This window comes from Mytilus californianus, unplaced genomic scaffold (genome assembly GCF_021869535.1).
Source record: "Mytilus californianus isolate M0D057914Y unplaced genomic scaffold, xbMytCali1.0.p SCAF_13, whole genome shotgun sequence".
Taxonomy (NCBI): Eukaryota; Metazoa; Mollusca; class Bivalvia; order Mytilida; family Mytilidae; genus Mytilus; species Mytilus californianus.
In genome coordinates this window covers 20279856-20305691 of record NW_026262615.1, presented here as the reverse complement: position 1 = coordinate 20305691, position 25836 = coordinate 20279856, and the positions used below count along the sequence as shown (strand labels likewise).

The window sequence follows — 25836 nt, the reverse complement described above, 5'->3', positions numbered from 1 at the left end:
GCAATCTATCGACGTAAGCTACATACAATTACGTTGTTTGTGTCAAATGGCAACCTATCGCTGTAGGCTACATACAACTACTTTGGTTGTGTCAAAAGGCAATCTAACGCCGTAGGCTACATACAACAAGTTGGTTGTTTCACATGGCAATTTAACGCCGTAGACTATGTCAAAGAGCAATCTAGCGCCGTAGGCTGTGTCAGAGAGCAATCTAGCGCCGTAGGCTGTGTCAAAGAGCAATCTAGCGCCGTATGCTGTGTATAAGAGCAATCTTAGTTAAGGTTAATGTTAGGGCAATCTAACGCCGTAGGCTATGTCAAAAAGCAATCTAGCGCCGTAGGCTGTGTCAAAGAGCAATATAGCGCCGTAGGCTGTGTATAAGAGCCATCTTAGTTAGGGTTAAGGTTAGGATTAAGGTAAGGGTTAGGGTTAGGGTTAGGGTTAGGGTTTATGTTAGGATTAGGGTTAGGTTATGGTTCATGTTAGGGTTTAGCGTTATCTTGTACCATAGGTTTTTTCAAAGTGTACTACAGCTATATCTCAAATATTTGTTTGTTTGTTTGTTTTGTTTTGCTTCGTAGGTAGTGTCAATTGGCAAACTATCGCCGTAGGCTGTGACAAACATCAATCTTACGTCGTTCAAGAGACTACTGCATGCGGTTTATTGCACATTAAATTTCAAGTCCCATGTTTTTATTTGCACTATGTATAAATGTTATGTACAGCACAAATTATTTCATTTCTGTTCAAATTATTTTTGGACTTGTTAAGTATGCAAGCGCACACCAAACAGTGACAGGATAGTCAACCAAATGACGGTGGTCACTTAGTGGTAGAAGTAGAAATTTCTTATATTATTCGCACACTGTAATGCTCATAAATTAATGTGTGTTTTGGATGTGCACTAGTGATTGATAAATATTGATACGTTTCTGTGTTTTTAATATATGTGACTTAATATCAAGAATTCCATTATTATGGAATCGTTCACTTTTGTACACTTCGGTATCTAAATAGAGGGTGGTAAAAGGGAGGGTCTGAACACGGAAACACGTGATATAACAAATCGCAAAAACGTTGCACGGAAAAAAAAACTCTGGAAAAACGAAGCCAAGGAATAAAATCGTAAATATTTAGGAAAAAAGTACAAAAAATTATTACTCATTCGTTCTTGGAGATCATGCAGTCATTATAAATGGACATGGCGACCCTGCATGTGCTCACCTTTTAGCGTCCGTTAGTTGCATCCGATTTATCATAGTAATACAATAGGCTATTAATAAATATCTTGGGACCAGTTAATAAGTTTATAATTTAAAACAATATTTTGGCTGACTTTGAATTAGTCCCGGTTTACTTTTCAATCAAATGCGGGACAAGCACGAGCAAATAAGAGTACCGACACGAAACACGGAAAATAATTAAGGGAAAACACGAAGCACGTACATCGAACCAAACACGAGAAATAAAACGTCGAAACACGAAAATAAAAAGGCCGAAAACGTTGCACGAAAATAACCCTTTACCATCCTCTAAATAGACCATACTAGATGTCGACACCTCATATTAGAACTTGAGTAGATGGTCAATTTCTTTTGCAAGGTTAAAGAAATCTTCAACTTGCTCTTATTTGCCTGTGAAGAACATAAAACCGTCATCCCTATTGACAGTGTAATTTGATGTTTTCTCTCCATTGGAACTTATCTAATATTTTAATGAATAGGGTAGACAGATGCAGCTCTGTGCATGTTGGTGACAATGGGCGCTCCTATAATGTGTTTGTATAACAGTCCATTAAACTCAAATTCATTGTTTCTAAGAATTAATTTAAAAATCTATCTTGCTGAGAATCTTTAAAGTATATTCTCCTGTGTGTCAATAAATTCTAATGCATTGATAACAGTTTCTTCTAAATTATCAATGATCATATTTGTGTACATTGACGTACATCATAGTCAATAAGAATGCATACTTTTTTTACCTCGTGTGACTATTTTATTAATGACATTCTTTGTATCTTGAATGTAAAAGTTATGCCTCTTCAATAATTGGATGTTGGATGTGTATTAATTGATAATTTAGTCTTAGATGCATGATTTTTTTAATTAGTTGTTAGTGGCTTTGAACTAGCTGTCAGTAACTGCGAGTACTCTCAGATCTGTACTTAGTGTCTATTTGTTGTTGGGATATACAAGTACCCGGCCACGTCCACTCTGTGTAGTATTTCTCTTTGTATCCATCTGATGAGTTAAGCCTTTTTCAACTGATTTTTATAGTTCGTTCTTATGTTGTACTGTTACACCACTGTCCCAGGTTAGGTGGAGGGTTGGGATCCCGCTTACATGTTTAACCCCGCCATATTCTGTATGTATGTGCCTGTCCCAAGTCAGGAGCCTGTAATTCAGTGCTTGTCGTTTGTTGATGTGTTACATATTTGTTTTTCGTTCATTTTTTGTACATAAATTAGGCCGTTAGTTTTCTCGTTTGAATTGTTTTACATTTGTCATTTCGGGGCCTTTTATAGCTGACTATGCGATATGGGCTTTGCTCATTGTAGGAGGCCGTACGGTGACCTATAGTTGTTAATTTCTGTGTCATTTGGTCTCTTGTGGAGAGTTGTCTCATTGGCAATTATACCACATCTTCTTTTTTATATTTATAATTAGATCAATTAATTACCTATTACGCAGGTGGTCATAGAAAAGAACAGATGTATTCCGAAAAAGACTTCCGGTGTTCCGAAAGACTACGGAGGTCGTCCAATATATACTGCGTAAACCCTCAGGGGTTTACAGGGGTTTACGCAATCCTATTTACTGATGAAGGATATCTGTTATCCGAAATATTTATAAATGATTACATTTTATAGTTCCTTGTTTTGTTATTGGTGTTGTTGGGTACACTTTTTAGGCGTTTATATTTTCACTTTTTTGGTCTTTTGGAAAATGTTGTTTGTGCTGTATTTAGACCCCTCTAACAAGAAATTTGTTTTGCATGCACACGTATAAAAATTGCGGTTTTTATTCAACGCAATCATAGGTTTGAACGTTGTATTATATTTGCCTTCGGGTTTATATGATCCGTTCATCCTATTTTGACTCCTCAAAATTCAAGAGTCTATCCTAAATTGAGGTAAATTGTATGGCTTTCCAAATACCGTTTCGATTCCTAACATCACTGAAGAGACATTAGTTGTCGAAATCCGGATATGGTGTACAAAAACCTTTGCACCTTTTGTTTGCGGTATATCATCTTTTCCGCAAGTTTATTGTTTTCTGTTTAGTATTAAATTTATAATTAAGATCCAATTATTACATCGGTGATCCGTTTATTTGGCAATCGCCAATGGCAGTCAGCAGGGTTTAAGAACATTTGTTGTTCGACCTGTAAGTCAAATACATTTTGTTAAAATATACTTTTTCACTTTTTTGGTCTTTTGGAAAATGTTGTTTGTGTTGTATTTTGACCCCTCTAACAAGAAATTTGTTTTGCATGCACACGTATAAAAATTGCGGTTTTTATCCAACACAGTCATAGGTTTGAACGTTGTTTTCAATTTAGACTTGTTTATATTTTTTTCGCTTGGGCTTGTATTATATTTGCCTTCGGGTTTATATGAACCGTTCATCCTATTTTGACTCCTCAAAATTCAAGAGTCTATCCTAAATTGAGGTAAATTGTATGGCTTTCCAAATACCGTTTCGATTCCTTACATCACTGAAGAGACATTAGTTGTCGAAATCCAGATATGGTGTACAAAAACCTTTGCACCTTTTGTTTGCGGTATATCATCTTTTCCGCAAGTTTATTGTTTTCTGTTTAGTATTAAATTTATAATTAAGATCCATTTATTACATCGGTGATCCGTTTATTTGGCAATCGCCAATGGCAGTCAGCAGGGTTTAAGAACATTTGTTGTTCGACCTGTTAGTCAAATGCGTTTGATAAAATATACTTTTTCACTTTTTTGGTCTTTTGGAAAATGTTGTTTGTGCTGTATTTTGACCCCTCTAACAAGAAATTTGTTTTGCATGCACGCATATAAAAATTGCGGTTTTTATCCAACGCATTCATAGGTTTGAACGTTGTTTTCAATTTAGACTTGTTTATATATATATATTTATATATACAACTCGTCTAAACATCAGCCCAACAATGTTAGATCTGTAAATTTGCTTTCGCAAATTTTTTGTTCTTCCCTCGCCGGGATTCGAACTCATGCTACTGAGATATCGTGACACCAAATCGCCTGCACTGTATCCGACGCGCTAGACCACACGACCACCTAGGCTTCAAAAATAAAGCTTTCGGTGGCCAGGTGTTACCTTTCCGCGTCAGTACAGTACATGATATATAAGGCATGAAGATGGAATTGTTACAGATCAGCTGAAATATCTGTTGTAAAGGATACTACAAATTAATGCAAGAAACAGTCATAGAAATAATTATATTTATAAGTACGTCTGAACCAGTGACAACTCTACAACAGATTTATCCATCGGATCACCAGCAGTGATGGTGATACATGGCTGTGTACATTCTGTATATATACAACTCGTCTAAACATCAGCCCAACAATGTTAGATCTGTAAATTTGCTTTCGCAATTTTTTGTTCTTCTCCCGCCGGGATTCGAACTGTTCGAAAAGCCATTAGAAAACGAATGACAGTACATAGACAGCAAATTCGAGTCCCGAGCACAAGAAAAATCCCACTTAGCGAACATATTGATAGATGCGCTGGATCAAATCATCCAAATTTCTTCATTTTTCCATTTTATCAGTGTTCAGATAATACAACGGAACCAATGAGAATTAATAAAGAATATTATTTTATTAAGAAATACCGTCCTAAATTAAATAGATAAAATGAGAATTTCTTTATAATTATGTACTTTCACTTTCGTTTTAAGTACCTACGTTGTGCTATATCATGACGTCCAGGACTAAATAATAATGTCGCTGATAGACGTTACCCCTGACGGCGTCGCCAGCAACCATATCCTTGAAGATCTGTTAAACAGTGAAACCGGTAGGATACTATGGAGAACATTTTTGAACAATTTGTTGTTGTAATAGACAAAATGTGAATATTCATATTGAATATAAATATTTGGTGCATTTTCAGCCTTACTTTTTTTCCCTATTTTATGCACAGCGTGGACAAAATCTAAAACGTTTTAATATAATATATATATATATATATATATATTCAGCTATAAAAGGCCCCGAAATGACAATTCAAACGAGAAAATTAACGGCCTGATATAAGTAAATAATGAACGAAAAACAGAAAAACAAAGTTCATTCAGAAAAAAATTATTGCTGAGTTACACAAAATAAAACAGTTTTCGATGAATATGTGATAGATTTATACTAGGACGTCATAATTTTAGAACAAAAACGTTAAATAGATATGAATCTCATTTCAGGAACATAAAATCAAACGCCTAGATAAATATCATGACCCTATACTTTGATACAATAAGTTCTCATAAAACTTTTCGTGTGAGAAATTTTTGTATCGAATATAAGCTTATTACTTGTGTTGCAGTTAATTTCATGAACTTTTTATAGCCGAATCTTTATCGTCTATAGATAAAAACAAAAGATTAAAACTGTATATATAATACAATACACTTAGTTTTTTCATAAGAAAAACAATAAGCAGCCTGTAATAATTGTTGTTAGCCTTTTTCTTTTCTTTTTTTTATGGAAGGGGGGGGGGGTAGGGGGGGGGGGAAGCTAGCAGACACCATCGCACTTCATCGAATCAATCATAGCCAACGTCACATTTAGCCAATATCACATCAGCATAACCACCAACGCACTTCAGCGTAGTTATCAACAAGTAAGCATCACGATGTCACCATCGCACTTCATCGTGTTAACCAATGCACTTCACCGCGCGAACCTTCTCACTTCAGGGTGACCATCGCGTATCAGATTCCTACATATATATCTATTTATGCATGCAGTGAATACTAGTAGTAGCTATGTACTGAATGTTTTCTTCATACCTTCCTATGGGTTAGAAAATAACATCTAATAGAATAATTTGACATCTCTTTTTCGGGATCTTCATTCAGTTTTGTAACAACATAGGTAAAGAATTCAGGGTATGGCCAGTATTACAAAGTATATCACTGGATTGATTTCAAGTTTTACATTAAAGTTCTTAGCATTGAGCTCAATTCATTGTTATGCATAATTTTATGCACTCTGTATGAAATTGAAAAATGAAAACAGACAACACATATCTACATTATGGCATGGTATTGGTTGCAAAAATTTGATATTTTTCATTTAAATGCAATATTTTTATTTTAATTGGTATATTTCTTCATTTAAATGCAATATTTTTTTATTTGAATGGTATAATTTTTTCATTTAAATGCAATATTTTTTATTCAAATGGTATAATTTGTCATTCAAATGCATTTTTTTTTTATTTGAATGGTATATTTTTTCATTTAAATGCAATATTTTTTCATTTAAATGCAATATTTTTTCATTTAAATGCAATATTTTTTCATTTAAATGCAATATTTTTTATTCAAATGGTATAATTTGTCATTCAAATGCAATATTTTTTATTCAATTGGTAAAGTAGTTTTTTTATTTATATGCAATAATTGCATTATGGGAAATTCTTTGACATCATAAGGTCAAATTTGCAACAACGTTTGTGATTGGTCTGTAATTGTTTGGATTTCTCCCCTTTCTTTCTAAAGATGAGTGACCAAGAATTAAAAACGCGTCAGAATATCGCCCCTCTAACTAAATCTGGCGTTCCTGCGAGTTCTGCACTGGCTGTTAAAATCTTCTGGTCCTAACTATTATTTCTATTTCAAAATTTTGATGGTCAAAACGTTCGGACCACCACTTTTCAAAAACTTTCATTATTTGTGGATCTATATGCATGTATAACGTTTTTTTTTTCAAATAGATTAGACACCGTTGGTTTTCCCGTTTGAATGGTTTTACACTAGTCATTTTTGGGGGGCCCTTTATATCTTGTTGTTCGGTGTGAGCAAAGACTACGTGTTGAAGACCGTACTTTGACCTATAATGGTTTACATGTACAAATTATGACTTGGATGGAAAGTTGTATCCTTGGCACTCATACCACATCTTCTTATATCTATATACAATGTAAACCAGACGTTTCCCATACTGTTTTCTTTTTTTAATAAATCCTTTGCCGCGCGTTGTGTACTGATTGATACTTCAGTCTGGGAGAACAAGATTTATTTCAGTACTAGTTGTAATTAGCTTTGAACAAACTTCCAGTAATTGCAAATACTCTTATGTCGGTGCTTTGTGTCTATTGTCTTAATATTAGGTTTTTTTTTGTGTGTCTCCTACCGATCTTTTGAGTTAATCTAATTGCAACTGATTAGTGCAGTTTCTTCTTTTATTGGACTGTTACACCACTGTCAGAGCTTCGGGATGGGTTGAGTGCTCACAAACATGTTGTTGTACTGTTACACTACTGTCCCAGGTTAGAGGGAGGATTGGGATCCCGCTAACATGTTTAACCCCGCCACATTCTGTATGTATGTGCTTGTCCCAAGTCAGAAGCCTGTAATTCAGTGGTTGCCGTTTGTCGCTGTGTTATACATATTTGTGTTTCGTTCATTTTATTGTACATTAATTCGGCCGTTAGTTTTCTCGTTTGCATTGTTTTACATTTGTGATTTCGGGGCCTTTTATAGCTGACTATGCGGTGTAGGCTTTGCTTATTGTCGAAGGTCGTACGGTGACTTATAGCTGTTGATTTCTGTGTAATTTGGAGAGTTGTCTCATATGCAATCATACCACATCTTCGTTTTTATATTAACCCTGCCATATTCTTTATTTGCCTGTCCCAGGTCAGGAGCCTTTAGTTTAGTGGTTGTCGTTGGTTCATGTCTCGACTCATATTTGATATTTTGTAAATTGTTTTGTTATGTATAATTAGGCCTTTAGTTTTTCGTTTAAATTGTTCACACTTTTCATGTCGGGCTTTTTAAAGACGACTTTACAGTAATAGGTTTTTGTCATTGTTAAAGGCATTACGATTGTCTATAATTGCTTACATCCACTTCATATTTGAACTCCGTTGGATAGTTGCCTTATTAGCAATCATATCCCATCTCTTCGTTTTTATATTATATACCTGACTTCTAAACTCGTGTTTTCCTGAATAAGCATGAAATATTTGTCACTGGGCGTTAAAAATTAGCAACAAACAATCAATCAATTTAAACTTGTGTTAAATAAGAGGAAAACCATTTGATATTTATTTATTTGTTGGGTGGGGGACAGAAGGATTTCATATATGAATATGGTTGCCTGGTATAAGAGCTGAAAAATAGGCATGATGAGCGACAGATTAAAATGAATAATAATGCCCTCTCTTCCCTTCCCCATCCTTCATCTATAAATTAAACTGACCACCACGGTATAGCCCAATAGTGTTGAAAGTAGCGTTAAATACCAATCAATCAAAATCCCATCCCTAGAATATCAAATAATAGTCCCTTAACTGTTATTGTCCGTGTAGTTCTTATATTTATCAGGCTTATCGTCCTACAGGGATGTCCTACTAAGGCTGGCATACCATAAAAACGTTTATAACACAGCTCACATTCTAATATATCTGCATTCATAAATTTATTGATGTCATTTAGACTAAACGACGCCATATTTGTTATGTGCCTCTGCCGTCTAAACAACCTATACAAAAAGAAGAGATGGAAGAGAGCCAGAAATCTTCCCAATGCAAAAAAAACAGAAATGGACTTCTTCTGGCTCACTACCGAAGAACAAACAAACGCGCCCTATTAATATGTTTTAAAAACGCCTTGCCCCTACCCTTTTTTCGAAAAAAATTGGCATTGTTAAATATATATACATATATATAATCATCATTAAAATGCTATTATATTTTTATAGGACCTACTTTATTACATGATCTGGGACAAAAGACATCTGTCTATAAGTCCAAGCATACAGTAAATTATTATAATATGAATATGTTTCTTGTTTTAATAACCACATATGATGCTATGCATGAGTCACCATTTATCAGGACAGGAATTGGGTTTACATAGAGAGAATAATGTGCAAAAAATAGATAAGGGGCGGGACCAAACCTATAGATAACATATAAAAAAATGATGAAATATGAAGAATATGTTGATTGTTTTTTGGTTGCCTTATATCCAGTGGCAAATATTTCACGCATGTTTAGGACAAATATAATAGAGATCAAAGGATAAAGAAAAGAGTGAAATGGTAAAAACTAAAAGATATAGAATTATAGAAGCGATCTTTGATCTGAACACCCTCCTCCCCCTCCCCTCACACACACACCATAACCATTACTGCCAATACTCGCATATATACATCTCTATACAAATATCTAAATCTGACCCCCACCCCTCCCCGCCCCCCCTAGATACAGAGGTTCTGGATCCGCCCCTGTTAAATGTATCTTATCATATACATTTTGTACGGGTCTAGATAATAGCTAAACGTACAATTCTATAATTTGTTGGATACAAATCATTATCTAATTATATTATATACTGTGTCACAAAATAAACTTGTATACCCCCCCCCCCTTTTCCAAATGCAGTATTGAAAAGTAAATCATTTAAAAGTCCTGAAGAAAAAATATGTTTTGAAATATGCCCTGCATACTTATTTATGCAAAGACATATAGTAATTATTGAACTACTGCGGGGCTTGAAAAAAAATCTATTTAAAGGATTCGGAGATGGGAACAGTAAGTAGCTGTTTTTTTATTTCAATGTGTAGACTGAGGGGAGATTCTTCAGAAAGGGTTTTCATTTGAGGCGTTTTTGCCATGCACGCAGGCATCTCTTTCTATCCATGAACAGGTTGTGTGTCAAATTAATTATTATTACTTGTCAAATTAATAATTATTATTGGCATTAACAGCCAGTGCACGAACTCGCATGAACGCCAAATTTAGTTAGAGGGTCGATATTCCGACGCGTTTTTTTAATTCTTGGTCACTCATGTTTAGAAAGAAAGGGGAGAAATCCAAACAATTACCGACCAATCACAAACGTTGTTGCAAATTTGACCTTGTGACGTCAAAAAATTTCCCATAATGCAATTATTGCATATCAATAAAAAAACTACTATACCAATTGAATAAAAAATACTGCATTTGAATGACAAATTATACCATTTGAATAAAAAAAATACTGCATTTAAATGAAAAAAATATACCATTAAAAAAAAAATATTGCATTTGAATGACAAATTATACAATTTGAATAAAAAATATTGCATTTAAATGAAAAAATATACCATTCAAATAAACAATATTGCATTTAAATGAAGAAATATACCAGTTAAATTAAAAATATTGCATATAAATGAAAAATATTTAATTTTTGCAACCAATACCATGCCATACTACATAATGATACACATTAAGGTACGATGGTTGAAACATTTTGGTTAGTAATACAAAAATATATTTCATTGATATTTCATATACAAAATACACCATATTCTTGAAAACAAATTAGCAATCATTTTTTTCTGGAAAACTGTAGATTCTGCTTCTTTAAAACAATTGACCAACATTTAAAATAAATTACAAATTAATGAAATTTAGGTTTCTTTTATTGCATTGTATGAAGTTAGTACAATGATCAAATCAGAAATATCTGTTTTATTAAATGTAGGGACTAGCTTTTTTCAGCACGTATAATGACTACTTTTGTTCATTTCAGTATTTGAAATATAAAGAGTACACATCACTCTTAAAGATTTTGAATTTTGATAAAAATCACTCTGATTTAAAGCGCGAGGCTAGCCGACTTTTTCAAATAATTAAAATTTAACTGTTGAGAGAGGAGAAATATCGTAATACACGAGTTATAGTGGTGGAATCTGTTTCTCTAATTATTTTTATCCTTCCTTTTAAAAGATTTGCAGAAAGTTGTTTTCTTTATATCTGACGTCATCAGGATTGGTCGCCTTTTTTCATGACGTCACACTAGGAAATTCAGAAGAAACCACGAACATTTGACAATAATTAAATTTCGACCAATCATTTGCCGAGAACAGTTATTTCACTAGTGAGGAGAACATTTTTTTTCCACAATTGGTTGGGCAATGTGAAAATAGTGAAAAAAATAGAGAAAAGATATAGATTTGATGACAGAAAAATAGACGCAATTAAGATTTCATTTCAAATCCAAAACTACAAAACATTTTCTAAAAGTGTTACTGAATCTGGAAAATTTGAGAAGATGACACTTTTCCTGTTTTATCAAAACTAATTTCTCTTTTTGAACAAGAGTAAAGATAAAAAAATTATTTATTTCTTTTATGTGAATCAGATGTTAACGTCTCATATCTAATATATGTGGTAAGACAATAGTATTTCGATATACAGTTGTATTAGCATAGAAGAAGCAAAAGATGCCAAAGGGATAATCAAACTCATAAGTCGAAAACAAACGGACAATGCAATGGCAAAAAACGAAAAACAACGAAAAGACGAACAACAATACACAAAACACAACATAGAAAACTAAGGACTGAGCAACATGAAACCCCCAAAAAAATCGGGGGTTATCTAAGGTGCTCCGGAAGGGTAAGCAGATCCTGCTCCCCTAGTTGCACCCGTTGTCATTAACACATCTCATTTCCTTGGAGATAATTTAAACCAGACACCTTACTTCATGGTTTATATATTTTAAAAGTTTTCCATAGTTTAAATGTTAAAGCATTGTCTTTTTATGTTCCACATTTGTTTTAAAATACGTATATTAAAGTAATATAAGACCAGAATTAATTGTATACACAACCTTGTTTTTTTCGAAATACTAAGGATTTTCTACCCAAGGAATAAACAACCTTAAATGTATTTGGCTAAACCTTTCGCAATTTTTGGTCCTCAATGCTCTTTAACGTCGTACTTTATTTGGTCGTTTTATTTTTTTGATTCGAGCGTCACTGGTGAGTCTTTTGCAGACGAAACGTGTGTCTGGCGTACGCAATTTTAATCCTGGTATATATGATGAGTATGTTGTTAACATATAGAAAAAAAGAAATTATACTAATTCTGCTCCTTACAAAGTATGCCTTTTACTAGCTCCAACTCTTCAACATTTCTCAAATGTTACAAGAAAAGATGTTCTAAAGGGATAAAACTCACAAGACCAAAACAGACTTTCAAATTGATATTCTTCAGGATGAACTGTTGAATGAAACTTATGTATTTTTAACACTAGAAAAAACTCAACTCTTCAAAATTATTCTTTTCACTATATATGTTACAGGCATTGTCTAAATTTAGGTATGTCTGTTCGCTTTGAGCCAATGATATTCCTAGAAATGTAAAGGAGGTTAGATAATAATTCACTAAAGGTTTTTATTTTGCTTTCCAACTAAAAGGAACATGAGGTGTTATGCGACAATGCCTATCCAGTAGGTTGAATATAAAGGCTTTGCCTGTTGTCAAATTCCCTTGGTTATTTATAACGACAAAAACATACTAGAAAAAGTATGTCTGTTTCATGACCACAGTACATTTTCTTTTACTAAACATGAACTTATTTTTTATGCATCTATATCCATCTTTGCACCACTGACAATATGTATCTGTGTCCTCACTTGTTTTATATAGATGTTTCAAGTAAATTCCGGAAATGAAATATTCACATGATGTTAAGGAACGGAACGCCGTGTGTCATAGACCTACATTTACTACTTGTAAACTGATGCATGTCTACATTGTAACAAATAAATTTAAAGAAATAATTACAGAAAGTTGACGATACTTCTTCATCGACAATGTTTCAGTGTGATTAAGAGCTTTAAATGTTTTATAGACACTTGTCCAAAGATTGCTTTTGGAATGCAATACATCTCAAGTGGTGCTTTTTATTCGTATAATAAGTAGAATTGATCAACGTTTAAATTTCCATTTACATCACGACTGCTTCATATAGTCTTTTCCAGAATAAATGTTCAAAATTGCCATTTTGATTTGTTCAGATTGTTTCGTCAACTTCTAAACATGTCACTTTGTTCCAAATTCTCTGTAAGGAAATAGGCATTTGTGACGTAGAAAGTTTGTCCAACAGGACAACGACCAACATATCTCTGTTGTCTTGAAACATTTTCATTCTCGCCATATCAAGTTCGAACTCGCACCATGAACTTTTCAAGAATTCTTCACTGATAACAAGAACTACTTTTTTGCTTTCAAAAATGGCGTCTATGATATTATCCATAATAAGCTTCCCAGCTGCAAAATCTCTATCGTGTAAACATAATGCCAAACCATTTTTCTTTTCCAAATAATTAACGAGAGACCCACAAACCCATTCTTCATCTTCATTATAATAGGCAACGAATGCATTATACTTGTACTCTTTAGAACCTCCTTCTAGTGCTGTATAATGGCGGTACTTCCGGCGGATATGAAGGTACCAAAAATGTAGAGTTATTCTATATTTGTATGCTATGACACTTGCTGTGAAAATGAAAAGAAAAACCACCACACCAATTATTGTTATGGTAAGCCATATCTTACTGGGGCATTTACTCTCAATGAATTCAAGATGTTTGTATGCATAAACTGTATTTTTCTGGCTGTTATCAATATACACACACGAGTAGTTGCGGTTTTTATCTAGTGTCACTTTTGTTTCTTGGAGCCATATCACAAAATCGATCGAGTCACAATTGCAAACGAAATGATTGTCATTCAAAAGAAGCTCAAATTTAATATTATGCTCACGTATGTAGTTCTCCAGTTGATTCATATCAGATTTCTGTAGATAAGCAATCCGATTTTGCACGAGACTTAATTTCATCAAAGTTGAAAATTTGCTGATTTGAATTGGGAATTTGGAAAATTTGTTTTTTGATAAATCTAATGAAATGAGTGAACGGTACTGCGATACAAACATGTTTTGATTGAATGTAACAAACCCATTGTCTGAGAAGTCAATATGTTTCACGTCAAATAATTGTTTTAAAAATTCACCATTTACATCATTTTGCAATCCGACATTTAAATGTGTTCTTCTGCTAATCAATGTTTTCAAATATGGCATAAAACTGATTATTTTTAGATCAAGCTCACTACAATTAAAATCCGAGATGTCAAGTGTTTGTAAATGTGACAGTCCATGAAAATGTCCAAGACAATCTTTGAACTTATTACCAGCTAGATTTAAGAAATCCACTTTACCAGCATTTGTGAAATTTAGATTAACTAAACCAGAATTTCTTATACCAAAATATGATACATCTATATATTGCAGATTACGTGGTAGTTGGAAGGCAAACGTTAATCTGTCAGATAAATATTTTGTATCTGTTATATCTAGACAACGTACACAGTTTTTGTTTTTGTTAACTTTCGTTTTGACGTGTAACGTTGCCTGATTCGATATATCTAACCAACGAACATTTACCAATTGAACCAATTCTATAACAATACTACGGTCACCCCATATACTATTTTCTTTGAGAATAAGTTTTTCTAAGCAATTTTTATGTTTCATTAAATTTATTCCTCCTGACTGTATCGATATTATACGGTTACGACTCAAGTCGACCTCTTTCACGCAGACTGCTCCAATCATTGAAAACTGTGATGTCAACAAAACGTCAGCGGATGCGACAGCTCTGAAACTATTGCTTTAGTTTATTGATGTTATATTTCTGTCCATAAGACCGTTCAGTAATTCAAGCAGAGAAGATACCCGGACATTATAATTGTTTGAAATATCGAGACTTTCTATCGACTGCAATGGGTTGAGAGCGCCAGGTTCCACGTACCTTATTTTACAATGAAAAATCAGTTCCTTCAATTGTAAATTCTTAAAAACATCAAATGTGTTGTTGCCTATTCTAGTAATCATACAAGGTTTAAAATTAAGATATGTTAATTTACGTAGAGAACGAAATCCGTTTCCAAAGTTTTGGTCATTAATACCATTGATTGATAATCTCTCTAAGTTTGATAGTTTTTCTAAAACTTTCTCAGGATAGTGACGGAAGTTATTCTGAGATAAATCTAAAATCCTCAAAAAGGATGACGAATCAAAAACATTCTCCGGTAGAGAATGTATATCAAGAGTGTTATTACATAAGTCCAATGAAATCAGTTTAACTAATCCAGAAAACGCTTTTGACTCGATAACTGATATCTGAGCGGATAATAATTTCAAACTAGAAACATTTTTTAGTCTTGAAAACGCGAAGTTAAATATAACGTACAACTTATTGTCAGACAAGTCTAAATATGTAGTATCGTTAGGAATATTTCTGGGCACATACCGGAAACCCCTTCCATGACAATCCGTAGACACGTCATTCACGGTTCTAGTTGTTGTACACTTTGAAGGTAGACTTTCATTTATGAGGAATAACGACGCCACGTAGACTATCCTTAAAACTTTCATTGTAGCTGTAATAACGCAGAGAAATGTAAAATTAAATTTTTAGCACCTTGTTCTCACTATAAATGTAACTAATCTGATAACACAGTTAAACTTATGTTCATATCCTGCGTCAATAAACCTCGGAATTTCCCACTAATTTCTAACCCGAATAATCCAGTCGTTATATTCCGCTCACCGAGATCACTACATTAACTCTGGAGGACACCGAACGTCAGAGGGTGCTCAATTATTCGAGTTAACTAATTTCCTGATCAGGGTATAATTTTCCTTTGAACATTTACGGCTTAATAGTTCCTTTTTTTAATAATTTGAACAATAGTTTGCACTGTAAAGATGGTGAATTGTACATTGATTCTGAAATTCCAACATTTATCAGGACATTTAAAAAATTTCCCCATTTACAGATTAGGAAATAAATTTGTTAAATTTAGATACAGACATCTTTAGCCTGATTAGTGTGCTCTTAAATATACTTAAATACAAATATATTATGCATTTTCTGCAAATAGGATGTAACTTTTATATGTAGTTAACGTAAATCAAAACTTGAAAAGAAGTAATTGACATGGTTACTATACGTATTTTCTTTTTTGAGTTATTCTTCCACATGACAGTTGGAAATATAGATATCTTTATAAGACAATAGAAATTAAGTTGCGTAATGAAAAAAAAAACAAAAATATATAGTGATCCAATTTAAGGTACTAAGATGATTGAAAGATTTTGGTTAGTAATACTATAAAATATTTCATTGATATTTTATATACAAAATGCACTATATTCATGAAAATAAATAGGAATCATTTTTCCTGGGAAACTGTAGATACTGCTGCTATAAAAGAATTGACCAACATTTTCTTGCATTGTATGAAGTTAATACAATGATCAAATCCGAAATATCTGTTTTATAAAATATGGGGACTAGCATTTTTTTTCTTTTAGCAGGTAAAATGACTAATTTTATTCATTTCAGTGTTTGAAATATAGAGTACACATCACCTTAGAATATTTTAAATTTTGATGAAATCACAAGGATTGCTTTTCATTTATAAATCTATAGATGTTTGTCGTATTTCACCTTTTAAACTTGTTTAATGTATAAATGTCACAGCTAATACCTGACGAGTGGACACATCTCAATCTTACATAGTTTCGAAGTTTCTCATATTTAAGTTCATCTTACATTGTTTGATGTTGAATCCAACCTCCGGATGCGGGATTTTCTCGCTGTGCTGAAGACCCATTGATGGCCTTTGACTGCTTTCTGCTCTTTGGTCGGGTTGTTATATCTTTGACACATTCCCCGTTGCCATTCTCAATTTAGTCTATCAAAATTGAAACACTTTTCATCAACCTTTCGGCCTGATATGGGACACAAGGATAACCTGTATAAAGTAGGTCAGTTCACAGTATGTATATTGCCTCAATGAAGTCATGCAGGTCTTCCTATACAAAGTAGGTCAGTTGAAAGTATTTATCTTGCCTCAATGAAGTCATGCAGGCAAGACCTATGTATGTTGAATTCAGCGGTTTAGAATTCTACATCAAACTATTTGTTAAAGTTTGTGATTTGGGCGGTTTAGGTTTGGTCTAATGTGGGATCTAAGCGTGACACATGAGAGTGAAATTATTTTGCGTGAAAACGGGAAACGAAGTCGGGCGACACTTGAAATTACAAGCGCTATTATTGCAGGATACGGGATTCTGACAAAACAATAAGCGGGATCCGGGTCCTTATCCTCCAGTGATAACTATTTAATTGAATTTGAAACGTTTGCCTAGATAACATGTTGAAATTTGTTATTAGGACAGTTTAGGTGTACCACTTGTCAATATACAATATATGTACTTACATAGAAGGCTTTTCATTTATCAGCAAAAATATAAGAAGATGTGGTATAACTGCCAAATCTCAACCAGAGACCAAATGACATAGAAGTTAACAACTATAGGTCACCGTACAGTCTTCAACAATGAACAAAACCCATACCGCATAGTTAGCTATAAAAGGCCCCCAAAATGTTCAGATTTTGGCAATTAACCCAGAAAATACGAGATAATGCAGTTTGAATTGCCTAATTCAGGACAGGAAATCAACATTTGCTACCTTTGAGGATCTGCAAAAAGCCTTCCATTATGAAGATAGGGATGTACTACAATACAAACTACAATTAAATTGAATTGACGGAAACATGTATAATGCTATTTCTAGCTTATAAATTGACACAGAATGATGTGTCTACATAAATGATCATAGTACAAATTGGTTCCAGTGTTCAAATGGTGTACACCAAGGGGATAATTTATCGCCTACTTTTTTTGCTCCTTGTCAACAATTTAGCTACTGAAATTAAAGATCTAGAGACTGGAAATACCTTGTGATAACGAAAAAATCAGTTTTCTCTATATGCAGACGACATTGTTATTCTAACAGAGACCGAAAATTCTATGCAGCGTTGCTTAGATGTGTTGTACAGTTGGTGTCAACGCTGGAGACTTAGTGTTAATTGTTGAAAAACAAATGTCATACATTTTAGAAAACAGCGTGAGCCACAAAGCACCTTTGATTTCAAGATTGGACCAAATTGTTTACAGTATGTAAGTCAATACAAATATCTTGGCGTTATTTTCCATGATAAAATGGATTTTAGTGTTGCCACCGAAACATTAGGTAAAGCTGGAGAACGGGCACTACGAGGGATGACTTCAAAAATTTACAATTTTAAGGATGTTGCATTTAAAACCCTTTTCGAGTCGTATGTCGTACCAGTCATTGACTATTGTGCAGGTGTTTTGGGGTATAAAACATACCACTCCATTGAAGCTATTAGATACTTTTTGGGATTACACAGATTTGTACCAGTTGTTTATCTGAACAGTGAACTAGGATGGTAACAGCCCACTTTCGGACGATGGAATTGTATGGTAAGAAGACGGAACCACCTTGTGAAAATAGACAATGATAGACTTACGAAAAATGTATTTCTTTGGAACTATAATAAATCGAGACATAGGAGTTCTCAGATGAAGGACATTTTTTCACATAATGGACATGGACAGTTGCTAGGAAAATGTAAATGTATGCAACATTGAATTATTTAAAATGATAATTATGGAATACTGTGAAAACGATTGGACTGTTAAATCACTACTCTCCCAAAATTAAGGACTTACATTATGATTGAACATACTGTGGATTCATTTATTTTCGTGAATACCAATTTTCGTGGATTTGAGGAAAATTTGCATTTTCGTGGAATAAAATATCCACGAAAATGCAAGTTTTCCTCAATCCACGAAAATTGATATCCACAAAAATAAATTAAGCCAGAGTATGTTTAATCTTAAATCGTGCAAAGTCTGCATACATTTCGTTTGAAAATTTATAATTCGTTGAACATTTAAATTCGTGATTCCCCTGTACCCACGAAATGAAATCAACGAAAATTGGTATCCAACGAATTGATACGAAAGTACGAGACTGAACTGTATTTCGCTGTAATATACTACTTTTGCGTATTGAAACTGGGCGATTTAGAAATGAGGCTCCTGATGAACATTTCTGCAATTTATGCAACGACGGATCTTTCGAAGATGAAAAACATTTCTTACTGTACTGTAAAGCTTACAATAATTTAAGTCACTTGTATTTTGAATCAGTGAACATTAATAGTAATTTTATTGACAGTAGAACATTTGCTAATTTGATGACACTTCGTCAAAGACAAACCGCCAAATATGTAAATTTATTTTTCTGCAAAAGGAAGGAACTTCTTTACAAGTAGCAATTTGACATTGGTATTGAAAATATGAACATTAAGTGTAAAGTGACTTATAGGTACAACGGGCCGGGTGTAATTTAAAATAACTGATGTATTATCATTATGTTATATTATTTATGCTACACATGTCACTATAATAAATGATTTACTTTCTTGCTTCCTTCTTAAGATGCTTCTCATTTATCGGCATACAGTTCAGATTTTGGCTGTTAAACCAGAAAAAGACAAGATAATACAGCAATTCATATAGCTGTACAAAAGCAGTGGTAAGGTATCAATTTCATGATAGAAAAATAGACGCGATTAAGATATTTTTCAAAATCCATAACTACAAAACGTCTTCTAAAGGTGTTACTGTATCTAGAAAATTTGAGAAGATGACACTTTTCCTGTTTTATTTAAATTATTGCTCTTTTTAAAACAAGAGAAAAGATAAGATATTTGTTTATTACTTCTATGTAAATCATTTGTAATCGTCTCATATCAAATACATGTGGTAAGGCAATAGTATTTTGGAATACAGTTGTATTAGCATAGAAGAAGCAAAAGATACCAAAGAGATAATCAATGTCATTTAGTTTTAGATGCATGATTCTTTTTATCAGTTGTTATTGGCTTTGAACAGGCTGTCAGTAACTGCGAGTACTCTTAGATCTGTACTTAGTGTCTTTTTGTTGTTTGGATGTACAAATACCCAGCCACGTCCACTCTGTGTTTTTGTTAGATGTAGTTCTATTTGTATCCATCTGATGAGTTAAACCTTTTTCAACTGATTTTTATAGTTCGTTCTTATGTTGTACTGTTACACCACTGTGCCAGGTAAGGGGAGTAGTGGGATCCCGCTGACATGTTTAACCCCGCCACATTCTGTATTATGTGCCTGTCCCATGTCAGAAACCTGTAATTCAGTGGTTGTCGTTTGTTGCTGTGTTACATAAGTGTTTTGTTTTCGTTCATTTTTTTTGTACATTAATTAGGCCGTTAGTTTTCTCGTTAGAATTGTTTTACATTTGTCATTTCGGGGCCTTTTATAGCTGACTATGCTGTATGGGCTTTGCGCATTGTTGAAGGTCGTACGGAAACCTAAAGTTGTTAATGTCTGTGTCATTTGGTCTCTTGTGAAGAGTTGTCTCATTTGCAATCATAACACATATTCTTTTTTAAATCATAAGTCGAAATCAAACTGCCACGTTTTCTCTGTGTTTTTTTTAGATGTATCTATATTTGTACCCATCTGATAAGTTAAACCTCTTTCGTCTGATTTTTATAGTTCGTTCTTATGTTGTACTGTTATACAACTGTGCCAGGTAAAGGGGAGTAGTGGGATCCCGCTAACATGTTTGACCCCGCCACATTCTGTATTATGTGCCTGTCCCAAGCCAGGAGCCTGTAATTCAGTGGTTGTCGTTTGTTGCTGTGTTACATATTTGTTTTGTTTTCGTTCAATTTTGTTTTGTACATTAATTAGGCCATTAATTTTCTCTTTTGAGTTGTTTTACATTTGTCATTTCGGGGCCTTTTATAGCTGACTATGCTGTATGGGCTTTGCTCATTGTTGAAGGCCGTACGGTAACCTAAAGTTGTTAATTTCTGTGTCATTTGGTCTCTTGTGAAGAGTTGTCTCATTTGCAATCATAACACATCTTCTTTTTCAAATCATAACTCGAAAACAAACTGCCACGTTTTCTGTGTGTGTTTTTTTTTTTTTTTAGATGTATCTATATTTGTATCCATCTGATAAGTTAAACCTCTTTCAACTGATTTTTATAGTTTGTTCTAATGTTGTACTGTTACTCCTATGTCCCAAGTTAGGGATGGGTTGGCGCCTTTAAAATAGTCTAACCCCGCCAAATTCTATATGTTTCTGTCATAAGTCAAGAGCCTGTAATAGAGTGGTTGTCGTATTTTGTTGTTTCTCATGTTTGTTTTTCGTTGATTGTTTTATAGTTTGTTCTTATGTTGTGCCTTTTAACCACTGTCCCAGGTTAAAGGATTGTTTGGCGCCAACAAACTAATTTAAGCCCGCTACATTCTGTAGGTGTCTTTCTCAAGTCAGGAGCCTGTAATTCAGTGGTTTTAGTTTGTTGCTGTATATCATATTTGTTTTTCGTTCATTATTTTTACGCAAATTAAGCCGTTAATTTTCTCGTTTGAATTGTTTTACATTTGTCATTTCGAGGCCTTTTGTAGCTGACTATGCGGTATGGGTTGTGCTCATTGTTGAAGGCCAAATGGTTAACTATAGTTGTTAATTTCTGTGTCATTAGGTCTCTTGTGGAGAGTTGTCTCATTGGCAATCATACCACATCTTCTTATTTTTATAACAATATGCCATGGCATAAAACGAAAATTGACCTAGACTAAAACAATACACAAAACACAACATCGAAAACTAAGGACTGAGCAACACCAACCCCATAAAAAAACCGGGGTTAACTAAGATGCTCTGGAAAGGTAAGCACCACTAGTTACACCTGTTTTCATTAACACATCTCATTTCCTTTGAGATCATCTAAACCTGCCACCTCACTTCATGCTTTATATATTTCGAAAGTTTTCCATAGTTTAAATGTTAAAGCTTTGTCACTTTAAGTTCCAAATTTGTTTCATACTACATTTATGAAAGTTATATTATACCAGAATTAACTGTTTACGCAACTTTGTATTTTTCGAAATACTAAGAATTTACTTTCCCAGGAATAGATTAACTTAGCTGTATTTGGCAAAACTTTTTGGAATTTTGGGTCCTCAATGCTCTTCAACTTCTTACTTTTATTTATTTTTTTTATATTTTTTGATTCGAGCGTCACTGGTGAGTCTTTTGTAGACAAAACGTGCGTCTGGCGTTTACAATTTTAATACTTGTGTATATAAGTTTTTAACAGTTTAACAGAAAAAAAAAGAAATCATACTAATTCTGCTCCTTATATACCATGCCTTTTACTAGCTTCAACCCTACAACATTTTTCAAATGTTAAAAGAAAAGATGTTCTAAAGGGATAAAACTCACAAGCCCAACACAGACTTTCAAATTGATATTCTTCAGAATGAACGGTGGAATTAAAGTTATGTATTTTGAATACTAGAAAAAAACTCAACTCTTCAAAATTATTCTTTTCGCTATACATAAATGTTACAGACATTTTCTATATTTAGGCATGTCTGTTTGCTTTTAACCAATGATATTCCTAGAAATGTACAGAAGGTACTATAATAATTCACTCAAGGTTACTAAAATGATCATTAGGTGTTATGCGACAATGTCTATCCAGTAGGTTGAATATAATGGTTTTTCTTGTTGTCAAATTCTCTTGATTATTTTTAACGACAAAGACATACCAGAAAAAGTATGTCTGTTTCGTGACCACAGTACATTTTTTTTTTACTAAACATGAACTTATTTCTTATGCATCTGTATCAATCTTTCCACCACTGCCAATATGTCTCTGTGTCCTCACTTGTTTTATAAAGATGTTTCAAGTATATTCCGGAAATGAAATATTCTTATGATGTTAAGGGCCGGAACGCCGTGTGTTATAGACCTACATTCACTCCTTGTAAACTGATACATTGTAACAAATAAATTCAAAGAATTAATTACACAAAGTTGACGATACATCTTCATCGACAATGTTTAAGTGTGATTTAGAACTTTATATGTTTTATAGATACTTGTCTATAGATTGCTTTTGGAATGCAATACATGTCAAGTGTTGTTTTTTTTGTTTTTAATAAGTATAATTGATTAACTTTTAAATATCCATTTACATCACGACTGCTTCATATAATCTTTTCCAGAATAAATGTTCAAAATTGCCATTTTGATTTGTACAGATTGTTTCGTCAACTTCTAAACATGTTACTTTGTTCCAAATTCTCTGTAGGGAAATTGGCATTCGTGACGTAGAAAGTTTGTCCAACAGGACAACGACCAACATATCTCTGTTGTCTTGAAACATTTTCATTCTCGCCATATCAAGTTCGAACTCGCACCATGAACTTTTCAAGAATTCTTCACTGATAACAAGAACTACTTTTTTGCTTTCAAAAATGGCGTCTATGATATTATCCATAATAAGCTTCCCAGCTGCAAAATCTCTATCGTGTAAACATAACGCCAAACCATTTGTCTTTTCCAAAAAATTAACTAGAGACCCACAAACCCATTCTGCATCTTCATTACAATAAGCAACGAATGCATTATACTTGTACTCTATAGAATCTCCTTCCAGTGCTGTGTAATGGCGGTACTTCCGGCGGATATGAAGGTACCAAAAATGTAGTGTTATTCTATATTTGTATGCTATAACACTTGCTGTGAAAATGAAAAGAAAAAACACCACAAGAATTATTGTTATTGTAAGCCATATCTTACTGAGACATTTACTTTCAATGAAGTCAAGATGTTTGTATGCATAAACTGTGGTCTTATGGCTGTTGTCAATATACACACACGAGTAGTTGCGGTTTTTATCTAGTGTCACTTTTGTTTCCTGGAGCCATCTCACAAAATCAATCGAATCACAATTGCAAACGAAATTGTTGTCATTCAAAAGAAGTTCAATTTTAATATTATTATCACGTATGTAGTTCTTCAGTTTATTCATATCAGATTTCTGTAGATAAGCAATCCGATTTTGCATCAGACTTAATTTCATCAAAGTTGAAAATTTGCTGATTTGAATTGGGAATTTGGAAAATTTATTTTTTGATAAATCTAATGAAATGAGTGAACGGTACTGCGATACAAACATGTTTTGATTGAATGTAACAAACCCATTGTCTGAGAAGTCAATATGTTTCAGCCCAAATAATTGTTTTAAAAATTCACCATTTACATCATTTTGCAATCCTACATTTAAATGTGTTCTTCTGCTAATTAGTGTTTCCAGACATGGCATGAAACTGATCATCTTAAAATCAAGCTCACTACAATTAAAATCCGATATGTCAAGTGTTTGTAAATGTGACAGTCCATGAAAATGTCCAAGACAATCTTTGAATTTATTACCAGCTAGATTTAAGAAATTAACTTTACCAGCATTTGTGAAATTTATATTATATAGACCAGTATTTCTTCCGCCACAATACGATGCATCTATATATTGCATATTACGTGGCAGTTGGAAGGCAAACGTTAATCTGTCAGAGGAATATTTTGTATCTGTCATATCTAGACGACGTACACAGTTTTTGTTTTTGTTAACTTTCGTTTTGACGTGTAACCTTGCCTGATTCGATATATCTAACCAACGTAAGTTTACCAGTTGAACCAATTCTATAACAATACTACGGTCACCCAATATACTATTCTCTTTGAGAATAAGTTTTTCTAAGCAATGTTTATGTTTCATTAAATTTATTCCTCCTGACTGAATCGATACTATACGGTTACGACTCAAGTCGACTTCTTTCACGCAGACTGCTCCAATCATTGAAAACTGTGATGCCAACAAAACGTCAGCGGATGCGACAGCTCTGAAACTATTGCTTAAGTTTATTGATGTTATATTTGTGTCCATTAAACCGTTCAGTAATTCAAGCAGATAAGATACTCGGACATTATAGTTGTTTGAAATATCAAGACTTTCTATCGACTGAAATGGGTTGAGAGCACCTGGTTCCACGTACCTTATCTTACAATGAAAAATCAGTTCCTTCAGTTGTAAATTCTTAAAAACATTAAATGTGTTGTTGCCGATTCTAGTAATCATACAAGGTTCAAAATTAAGATATGTTAATTTACGTAGAGAACGAAATCCGTTTCCAAAGTTTTGGTCATTAATACCATTGATTGATAATCTCTCTAAGTTTGATAATTTTTCTAAAACTTTCTCAGGATAGTGACGGAAGTTATTCTGAGATAAATCTAAAATCCTCAAAAAAGATGACGAATCAAAAACATTCTCCGGTAGAGAATGTATATCAAGAGTGTTATTACGTAAGTCCAAAGAAATCAGTTTAACTAATCCAGAAAACGCTTTTGACTCGATAACTGATATCTGAGCGGATAATAATTTCAAACTAGAAACATTTTTTAGTCTTGAAAACGCGAAGTTAAATATAACGGACAACTCATTGTCAGACAAGTCTAAATATGTAGTATCGTTAGGAATATTTCTAGGCACATACCGGAAACACCTTCCATGACAATCCGTAGACACCTCATTCACGGTTCTAGTTGTTGTACACTTTGAAGATAGACTTTCATTTATGAGGAATAACGACGCCACGTAGACTATCCTTAGAACTTTCATTGTAGCTGTAATAACGCAGAGAAATGTAAAATTAAATTTTTAGCACCTCGTTCTCACTATCAATGGAACTAATCAGTTAATACAGTTAAACTTAAGTTCATATCCTGCGTCAATAAACCTCAGAATTCCCCACTAATTTCTAACCCGAATAATCCAGTCGTTATATTCCGCTCACCGAGATCACTACATTAACTCTGGAGGACACCGACCGTAAGAGGGCGCTGAATTATTCGGATAAACTAATTTCCTGTTACTTCGGTGATCAGAGTAATATTTTCCTTTGAATGTTTACGGTTCTAAAGTTCATTTTTTAAATAATTCTAACAAAAGTTTGCACTGTA

The 25836-nt window shown here is 33.5% G+C and overlaps 2 protein-coding genes across 2 annotated transcripts; both read right to left on the bottom strand.

The window, feature by feature from the left end:
- Window positions 1-11571: 11571 nt before the first annotated feature.
- Window positions 11572-14676, bottom strand: LOC127723348 (toll-like receptor 4). The gene has a single exon (XM_052229927.1). The coding sequence runs from the start codon at window positions 14632-14634 to the stop codon at window positions 13030-13032; it is 1605 nt and encodes a 534-aa protein (XP_052085887.1). The 5' UTR covers window positions 14635-14676; the 3' UTR covers window positions 11572-13029.
- A 7477-nt stretch (window positions 14677-22153) lies between these two features.
- Window positions 22154-25836, bottom strand: LOC127723341 (toll-like receptor 4). The gene has a single exon (XM_052229921.1). The coding sequence runs from the start codon at window positions 25493-25495 to the stop codon at window positions 23003-23005; it is 2493 nt and encodes an 830-aa protein (XP_052085881.1). The 5' UTR covers window positions 25496-25836; the 3' UTR covers window positions 22154-23002.